Source organism: Egretta garzetta, unplaced genomic scaffold, assembly GCF_000687185.1.
Source record: "Egretta garzetta isolate BGI_Z169 unplaced genomic scaffold, ASM68718v1 scaffold447, whole genome shotgun sequence".
Classification (NCBI taxonomy): domain Eukaryota; kingdom Metazoa; phylum Chordata; class Aves; order Pelecaniformes; family Ardeidae; genus Egretta; species Egretta garzetta.
The window spans coordinates 2,453,738-2,463,384 of record NW_009260397.1 but is presented as its reverse complement, the minus strand read 5'-3'; the positions used below and the strand labels follow the sequence as shown (position 1 = coordinate 2,463,384).

General features: G+C 49.6%; 1 protein-coding gene across 1 annotated transcript in view; it reads left to right on the top strand.

Annotated features, from left to right (window-relative positions):
* Nucleotides 1-9,647, top strand: part of SCARB1 (scavenger receptor class B member 1) — a 19,778-nt gene that overhangs the window by 2,391 nt on the left and 7,740 nt on the right. The window contains exons 2-7 of the mRNA XM_035898549.1: nucleotides 3,556-3,787; nucleotides 5,557-5,698; nucleotides 6,132-6,335; nucleotides 6,641-6,736; nucleotides 7,312-7,424; nucleotides 9,352-9,518. Of these exons, the coding sequence (XP_035754442.1) occupies nucleotides 3,556-3,787; nucleotides 5,557-5,698; nucleotides 6,132-6,335; nucleotides 6,641-6,736; nucleotides 7,312-7,424; nucleotides 9,352-9,518 (954 nt within the window). The remainder of the gene's footprint in view (nucleotides 1-3,555; nucleotides 3,788-5,556; nucleotides 5,699-6,131; nucleotides 6,336-6,640; nucleotides 6,737-7,311; nucleotides 7,425-9,351; nucleotides 9,519-9,647) is intronic.

Genomic DNA, 9,647 nt, shown 5'->3' with positions numbered 1-9,647 from the left:
CCGGCGATGCCTTCCGAGCCCGGCGTTACCCGGCAGCTCAGCACCCAAGGCGTCGCTCCGAGGGGCCTCGCGATCGTAGCGTGGGCAAATCTGGGTTTGGGCTCTTCCCCCCCCTTGGTTACGGCAAGCGTGCCCGGGCTGAGTGGGCTCCCCTCCCTGCTTAGCGAGGGCTTTTTGCGTGGCTGGAGTTGGCTGGGGGAGCGGTGCTGGTGGTGCTGGGCTGAGCATTGCCCTTCCTCCTGTCCCTACTGCCTTTACCCTGCAGCACTCCTTTTGTAAATAGATGCACAGATTACTGGGCTCAGACAGACTCTGGTGAGATGCTTTCCAAACAGGAGATGGGACTGGCGGTGTGCAGGAGTGCTGTGAAGGAGCCTTGTGCATGGAGCAACCTCCAAGTCATCTGCTCAACTGGAACGCCTAAAGAGCTGCCTCTCTGAAGACCTCTCTTATCCACAAGAGAGGTTCTGAGGCCGAAGGGGTGTTTATCCCTGATGGTTAAGGTGTGGGGCTGTAGATGGGAGTTGTTGGTCTGTCCGGTAACTGCTGCACAGACACTTGGGAGCCAGTGCTCCTGTCCTTGCTGTTGGGGTACCAGTTATCCTGCTGTAACAAACCAATGGGCTCATTCCCACATGTAGCCAAACCTTTTCATCCCTGCCCAAAGGAGACGTGCCCCCTGCATGGGCATTTGTCTGAGCTTGCACCTACACGGGTCAGCGCCTGGAAATGTGCTTCTGATGAGAGAGGCACACAAAGCCCCCATAGCCAACGGCTGTGGTTGCATGTGCTGCAAAGTGTCTGCCAAAAATAAACTTCCACTTAAACATATCCTCTGTTGCTTAAGCAGTAGAAGTCGGTCTTGTCCAGTTTCATTGACATCAGGAGCTGGTACTTACAAAAAAAAAAAAAAGGCTGAATGGCCCCTGCAGAACAGGAGTGACATTTCTGGTGCAAAAGCCTTTCTGTCCTCTTTTTAGCCAGTCCTGATTCTTTATACTTGAGTAGCTAATTCCTAATAGCTTGCAGTGAGAACAGAAGATGAGGAAAAGACCAACCCTTGTTTCTCCTCAGGTCTCCCTTCATCTCAAGCCCTTGGTCCCCACATCTTCAGCATGACCCAAATGGTCCTGAGCTCTTATGAGGCTTCATGTGAAATAGAAAAATATACCTGAGTGGTGAGAGATATCCAGGGCCTTAGTGAAACTCCTGGGTTGGTCTTCAGAGTGGTGGGTAAGATGAAGGGCTGGTGGCAGGGGCTGGGCAGGTGAAGGCTGGCTTGCCAGTCCTGGCTTCCCAAAATCTGCATGGAAGGTCAAGATAGTGTATCCTGATAGAAGAGCACTTAGTTGCAAAAAAGCTTGTAATTCTGGGAATATCTTTGAGTAAAGTCCTTAAGAGAATGTACAGTAGAAACAGGTAACTCTGAGCCCAGCTCCTGCCCCATTTGCAGAAACTGAATCTGCATTGGTTGCTCTCCTGCAGCATTGGCCCTGTAAAACCTGGGGACGAAGCACCTGGAGTGCCACAGACCTGCCTAAGATAGGAGCTTTAACACAATGAGACTGCATCAACTCCTCAATCTTCACTTAACCATTTCTTCTCCATCTGGGAGCTCTTGTGCTGTCCTGCCTGAAAGCTGGCGGAAGCCTGGCAGCACTTGCTGTCTGCTGATTTAGCAGGGCGATGAGGCTGGTGGTGAGAGGATGTGGAAGATGAGGGCTGACACTGAAGTTGCGCTTGCACGCAGCATGACTGCTCCTCTCAATCTGCGGGGCAAACCTCAGCCCTCGGTTTTACTGAGCAGGGTGGCTGAAGCCTCTCTCTTGGAGAAGTCAGATTTGGGTACTGTTGATAGAGCTGCTGTTCCTGCGGTCCTGCCTGGAGGAGATGAGCAGTAGCCAGTTCCTTTCAGTTCCTCAGGAACAGAGATCAGCAAGATCAGGAGGGGTCAAGCCTCTCAGTGACACTTTGTAACCCATCGGAGTGAAAAAGATTCTGTTTTTATTTCAGACTTATGACCATGTTTTGGTTTTGCTTACAGTTAGCTTAATTCTAAGGCTACCCTATTTAGTAGATCTTGCTTAGCAGCATCTGTGGAGTACCTTGAGCTGCTGTGCCCAGATAGGACAGGACTGAGAAAGGTAGCAGGGATCTGGGATGCGGCCCTGGCTGACTGTGTACATATTATATAAATAAATGCATATGCAATAAGGGCTCCAGGGAGTACAAGACGGAATAAGCAAGTAATGGAAAGCAGATGTTGCTATTCAGACTTTATTGGACACCTGGGAGCAGGGGTTATAAAGGAGGCTTAAATAACATCTTGTCCTCTAACTGCTTCTTTGTCATGAAATCCTTGAGGCTGGCAGGATGGAGGCACTCGGCCCGCAGCAGGTGGGTGTTGACACGCAGGTGGGAAGGGTTTGCTGGGTGGGTTACGCTGCACCGTGGAGATGTCTGCTCTGGGGCAGGGCTTGGAGGATCTGGGCTTGGAGGATCTGGGCTTGCAAAGCCCTGCTGCTTGCAGGTGGCATAGCCCCACCATGAAATGGCTAAAGAAAGATGGAGCATTGCGGGGAAGCCCCTATCTGCTTTCCTACTCAACCCCCTGTGGCAGCAAATATGTGCCCACTCAGATCAAGCTGCTCCAGGGCAGGAGAGCTGTTGCTTCAGCAGGGTAATGCCCACCTGCCTTCACCAGTTAGTGGATCAAACCCACTTCCATAAGCTGGCTGTGTTACTTAACCCACAGCAAGGGCTTATACGTGCAGAGGAAGCAAAGATTATGGAGGAACACACCTAAAATACATGCTCAAGAAGGAACAGGCTCTTGTCCATAAGGAAGCCCCTGGGAGGCAGGGAGGGAGTGGAGAGAGATGTGCTCGCGTGCCAGCTCCTGAGCCCTCGCTCAAGCAGTGTTCCAGCTCCTGCAGGCATTTCCCAGCAAATGGGAGTGCGGTATGGAAACCATGATTGCGTGTTGCTTTTGATCCGCCTTGTGACCAACTACAAGTCGCTGCAGAATGGCAGCTGAGAGGAGGCAAAGGTGTCCTGCACGGTGCCGTGGGGACACAGCTGGGTTGCTATCCCGGTTCTCTGTGTGGTGTTTGGGAATTACCTCCCTGCTGGTACCTGAACAGTTGTGTGGATGGGTGTGCCACCTCTCCCAGCCCTTACCCACTTCTGGCTGCGTGGAGCTGCCAAACCTGGCAGGTGAGTGGGGGCATTTGTGATAGGGTTGTTTGTGCCAGGCAAGTCAAACATGCAGAGCTGTGAATAATTCAGCACTGGCCTGTCTAGCGCAGGACAAACCTCTAGCACATCAAAACAGTTCTGAAATCCTGTGGGTAGGATCTGGGAAGTAGAGCCTGAATAAATAAGCCTACAGACATCCTGTGGCATGAACTTGATGCTTCTGCATAAAGAAGAGTTCCCGATTTAGATCTGGCTTGGTTTCAGCCTGCGTAACATGCCTGGATCCTCTGGAGAGCCCCTGCTGGAACTGCTGCCTTCAGCTGGGCCTGACGTGGAGCTGAGGGTGGATGTGCTCAGCTGCAACCACTGAGTTGAAGAGTTGTGTTTCCTTACCTTTTTTTCTTTTCTTTTTTTTTTTTTCCCCCTCCCAGAATGTCAGGATTGACCCCAGCAGCATCTCCTTCAACATGTGGAAAGACATTCCTGTTCCTTTCTACATGTCGGTGTACTTCTTTGAAGTGCTGAACCCCAAGGAGATCCTCCAGGGAGTGAAGCCGGTGCTGAATCAGCGTGGACCATATGTTTACAGGTCAGATACCACCTCTGGTCCAGCCAGGTGTGAGCCCAGCCACTGTGCTGCATGCCAGGCTTCTGGCTGACTCTTCTGGTGGGAGGGCACGACATTAGCATACTTGGCACGAGTCCAGTGGCGTAGGATTTTAAAGCGACCCAAATGTGCTCTAATTGCTGTGATTTTGCTAAAGCCACAAGTAGGACCTCCAGCTGCTGGGGTGGTAAGGCTGGTCTGTGCTTCACTGAGTTGTGGAGCTCAGTCCTGTGCTGGGACCTGTTGGGCAGCCAGGCCTGGGCTGATATGGTCCAAACATAGGCATGAGGGGTGTTGCTGTAGTGGTGGGCAACCCTCATCTTCAGAGTGGACCTGTTTCATCTTACTGTACACTTAAGAGTCCAGCTCCCGAGCTGGAGTCACTTCAACATCAAACTTCATTGATTGATCTAAGACCTCCCTCTTATCTAACATGAGACCTAGAATCTGCCTAACGTGAATGCTCTGGTCATGAGAACCAGTATGGAGCAGTAAAACTTGCTCAGGCCCACTTCCAGCAGGGCTGGGTCTATTTGCCATGGCTGAAGGTGGTGGTTGAAGCCTCAGATGCTTCTCTAGACCTGAACTGATGGTTGATGCTGAGTTGAGTGTGTGAGCTTACCTATAAATAGTGATATTCAACACATTAGTGCCTACACATGTAGGCAAAGTTAGGTCAGCAGCCTAAGCAAGCTCATGTGGGAAGATTACTGGTTTAATCCAAAGCTGTTTGAGTAGCGTTGGGGGGAAACCTGGCAGTATGTATATGCCCTTGTTTCCCCTGGGCTTGCTAGGTCACACCATAAGACCATGTGGATTCTGTATGTTGTGATCACATTGGTCACTTGGCTTGGGGAAAAGGCTTCACTTACCATAAATAAGAATAAACAAAGGGGCAAAGCTTATTAGTGTCCTTGTGTTCCCGCTGAGCAAGATTAGCGCCCTTCCCTAATGTGGGCCGTAAAACAGAGGCTCCACAATAAAGGATTTGTTTTTGCTGGTGGGTTGAGCTTCAGCTTCCTCAGGAGTTCTGACAGGCTCGTGTTGTTAGGGACAACCTCATGCTACTGTGGAGCATTGCAGCCCCTGTGAGACTGGAGCAGACCAGTGCTGGGCAGCATGCAGGATTTGGCATGCCCAAAACCCTGAGGAGCAGGAGAGCCATGATGCTGCATGGAGGGTTGAGCTGCCGTGGACCAGGGAGCCATCAGGGAGCTCTGGGGCAAATTGGTGTGGGCTCATTGGTGAGGCTTGTGCCATCCTGTTTGGTCCTCTCCTGTTTTGCAGGTTGTTTTGGTGTGTGGGTTGGTGTAGGTCTGCTTATCTGGGTATCTCTCTGATAGGGCTGGGCTTTTCAATGGCTGTAGGTGAAGTGACAGAGGGGATTTATGCTTTTGTCTCAGACTTCTTGTCAGCTGGGAAGAAACATTTGGTGTCTGCAAGTTGCAGCAGAATCTCAGCTGGGAAGAAACATTTGGTGTCTGCAAGTTGCAGCAGAATCCCATCTGTCAGGAAGCCTCACTCCCAGGCTGGCATCTCTTCCTGCTAGACCCTAACCTTGGTCAGGGTGTGAGGTTGACACCGCAGCATGCTGCTTCCCCTGCTGTGCCATGGCTTCTTGCTGGGGTTTGATCTCCTTCCTCTGCTCTTCAGAAGCAAGCCCAGGCCTGTGCAGCCCATCCTTGTTCCACAGCTGTTTCAGGGGCACTCCATGGGGGAAGGTTCCTATGATCTCTTCCATATCTTTGCAGAGAGTTCAGGTATAAAACAAATATCACATTCCATGACAATGACACCGTCTCCTACCTGGAGTACCGGAAATTATTCTTCCAGCCGGACTTGTCCAACGGTAGTGAAGAAGAGTACGTCGTTGTGCCAAACATCTTGATGATGGTAAGAACTTGCTCCCTGGATGGGCACCAACTTCTGAGCTTGCGGGGAGGATGACTATGCCCGATGCTGACTCAAAGCTTGCTTGCTTATAGGGCTTAAGGCTAATCAAGCCATGAGGTGATTAAGCTTATAAAATGCAGTTTTTTGCTTTCTGGGTGTTGGTTGTCATGTTGGGCTTCCAAAAGCAGAGTGCAGAGAGGCTGGCAAAGTGGCTGGGCTCAAGTCTGCAACCTTGTCTGAGCGTCCTCTGGGGAAATGAAGCCTGTGAGCCCTCAGCTACTTTCTTACAAAACTGGAGGGGTGAACCTCGGTTTGTCCAAAGGATTTCTCTAGGGCTGGTGGAGCAGAAAGACCTTGCTAAGCACCAAAGATGCATTGCTTCCTCTTTGGTAAAGATGGGGCTCTCGTCTCAGAGGCTTGTTTTCTTGCCTAGGGAGCGGCTGTAATGATGGAAAACCTGCCGAACTTTGTGAAGTTTTTACTGAGTGGAGCTCTGGCTGGCCTGAAACAGGAGGCATTCATGAATCGGACGGTGGGGGAGATCATGTGGGGGTATGAAGACCCTCTTATAGACACAATAAATACGTTTGTTCCTGGCCTGATCCCTTTCAAGGGAAAATTTGGCTTATTTATGGAGGTAAGTAAACTGTTGCTTGGGAACAGTAAAATCACAGCAATATTGGTCTTAGGATTGAGTGTCTGGGCTATCCCCTCACAAATTGTTTGGAGCAGCTACGTGTAGCTGGTGGTAGTTGTGTAAGGCTGCCTTAATTTTCCCCTCTGGCAGAAGTGCTTTTGTTGGAAGCTGTTGCTGGCAACTGAAATAAGTTCGGTAGCTTCCCGTGTGAAGCACCCCTAGAGCTGATGAAACATGCAAAGCCATTAACATATTCTGGTCTTGCTGCGTAAAATGGATTAAAAGTAAGTTTCTTCTCTCTGCAGCTTAACAACTCCAATTCGGGACTGTTCACAGTGAACACGGGCCTGAAAGATATCAGTAAAGTTCACATGGTGGATTCATGGAATGGACTAAAGAAGGTAAGTGTCAGGCAGCAAACCTCTAATACAGGGGCAATGCGTGGTCTAAAGCAAGATAAACTGAAAGCTCTTGGTGCTCTTGTATCTCTGGGTTACAGGTTTGAAGGCAAATTTCTATGGGACTTCAGCTGCTGCAACTTCTGTTCTATCAAATTGCCAGAAGGCAAGCATATGACAAGAGGCTTGTTATGAAGCATGAAGTTCAATTGGACTCGCTTCAAATGCTGATGGAGCTGGTTGCTTCTAATGATTGAAGTCCCAGGCTCCTGTGTGCTATTTAAGTGTCCTTGTTAAAGGGGTGCTTATTCTTCCCTTGTGGAATTCCACTCCTAACTAAAATCAACTGAATCTACAGATCAACCACTGCAGGAGCACTTGGGACAGGGGGATCTTGTCCTGTTTTTCCACTAAATGGGCAGCTGTTTGAATTGAAAGTATTTTGGAAGTTTTTCAGTGTTGCTGTCTCAAGCTACTGTGGAAGCAGGGTAGAGTGGTGGATGTCCCATGCAGGGGTGGGAGCCAACTCTCCAGCAAGCTCATCGATCTGAGCTCTTCTCCCTCCATCTGTCCCTCAGGTGAACTACTGGCGGAGCAGCCAGTGCAACATGATCAATGGGACCGCAGGGGAGATGTGGCCACCGTTCATGTCCCCAACATCATTGGAATTCTACAGCCCTGATGCCTGCAGGTGAGGCCACAGCTGCCAGCTTGTCCCTGTGCAGGTGGCAGAAGATACAACGCTTGTCTTGTGCACACAAAGTACCTGTGCAGTGACGCAGAGGGCTCGGGACTAGTTTCTGTAGCTAAAGTGCAGCTGCAGTTCAGTGTTGCAGTATCTGAGCTTTGCAAACAGCGTAGTTGTCTAATTATCAGTGTCTTGTGGTATTTATAAATACCTTCCAGATTACTGGAAAAGTCTACTGATTCAATATAGACAAGTTAGAAGATAACCAGTCTAGATAAGATGTGGGAGGTAAGAGGGAGAAGTAAGAGTTGTCATAAGGAAATGCTGCCATAAACATTTGCAGAACTATTTGAGCTGACTAAGTGCTTGCAAACGTGATGCTGGGGGGGCTTGTGCCACCATTTCCAGGCTGCTTCACTTTTTTTGCTGCCTATTTCATGCACTGCTGCACATGTCTGTCCTGTATAAGACACCCTGGCCTAAACTGATCACACTTTAACCAAAGTACCCTGCAGAGCCTGCCTGTGTGGAAACTCCTGGAGGCTGGAAGGAGGGGAGGCCAGGAGGCAGGCGGTGGCACAAAACCCCGGACCCAGCTTGGGGAAGATAATGTTAATTCAGGCTTTGTAGATAGTGCTGCAAAACAAGCGAGTGCTCATGCTGGATAGAGACAATGACCTCTTCACAGTCAAGTCAGCTGAGCCAAGTATTAGTGCAGGAATTCCTCTACACAAGTGACATCAGCAAATACCAAAATGACCTGCAGCCAAGAACTTACAGGGAAGCTTATCAGTAATCAAAGTTTAAATACACATACCTGTTTCTGTAAAACTACAGAAATCTTCTAGGGAACAGAGCATGTTTCCAGGCAAGGCATAAAGTGAAGTGGAAGAAACTAAGCTTGATTTCTTGTTAGTGCAGGAGGTTCCTGCAGGACAGTGCTGTGGAGGAAGTGGCTCTGCCTCTTCACCAAGCAGCACTGTCTCTTCTCCCCAAATCTTCCTCTGCCTCTCTGCTAGCCCACATGGCTAGCAAGGAGTCACAAACCTCAAGCTGATAGACTAAGAGCATATCTGTCTTGCTGCAGGGCATGCAGGGCTCATCTCCTATGCTGTTTGCACATTAAGTGCAGCTGATGCTGAGATGAAACTACCTGGATATCCCTGCAAGGTAGGCAAGGCTTTATCCTGCTGATGTGCTGCAGCAGCCTCTGCCTCCTTGCTGGAAGGTGAGCACAGCCAACAGGCATGCCTGTAACTGCTGAACATGCCCTGAATCCCTCATCCTTGGTTCTGGTGTCAGAAGGCAGCTGTAGGAATAAGCATCCCCTTGGCCTGCCCAGGATATCTGCATCCCTGCAGACTTCACTCAAGTGTGAAGGGAGCAAACTTCCCTCCTGGAAACTTGCATCTATCCTGGCCAGCTGGTAGCAATAATGCAGCATAACATATAACAGCCTGTTGAGTTAAGAAAAAATCTTGCTGTATAATATAGTAAAATTTTCCACTCCCCTGACAGCCTATATGCTGGAGTTGTGCTGCAAAAGAGATTTAGCTGGTGTCCGTCCCCTGTTAGAGCGCTTCTGCCTTGGGGCCAGGGCTTGCACAAAGAGGGTATTATCTCTGGGAAAGCAGCCCTGGGGATTACTACATTACTAAACAAATCTCATCTGGATACTGCAAACAGAATTATAAGCTTGTGGTTTCTCTCCATAGCTAGTCCTGACTAGCACTTTATCTGTGCTTGAAACATGGAAAGCAAATGGCTTAAATACTCATTCCCCATCCAAAGCACTGCTCTGAGTGTTTATCTTGATTTCAAAGTCTAAGTTACCACTGCAGCTTGCATCTTATCTAGCAAAGATAGGAGCCTGGTTCTGGGTTAGGAACCTGTTGGCTAATCTTGATTCTTCTCCACTGAAACCCTTCAGATCCATGACACTGGTGTACGAGCAGTCTGGGAAGTTTGAGGGTGTGCCGACCTATCGCTTTGTGGCACCGAAAACTCTCTTTGCCAATGGTACAGATTACCCACCTAATGAAGGCTTCTGCCCCTGCATGCAGTCTGGCATCCAGAACGTCAGTACCTGTAGACTAAGTAAGTCCTTCCCTCCCCAAGCTCTCCCTGCTGTACTGCTTTGTAGGGTATGTGTATGGGGTGGGATGTGAGGGATGTGATACAGGCTTGCCTGCCCAGAAAATTGGCTCTGCTGTCTGTAGAGTGCTA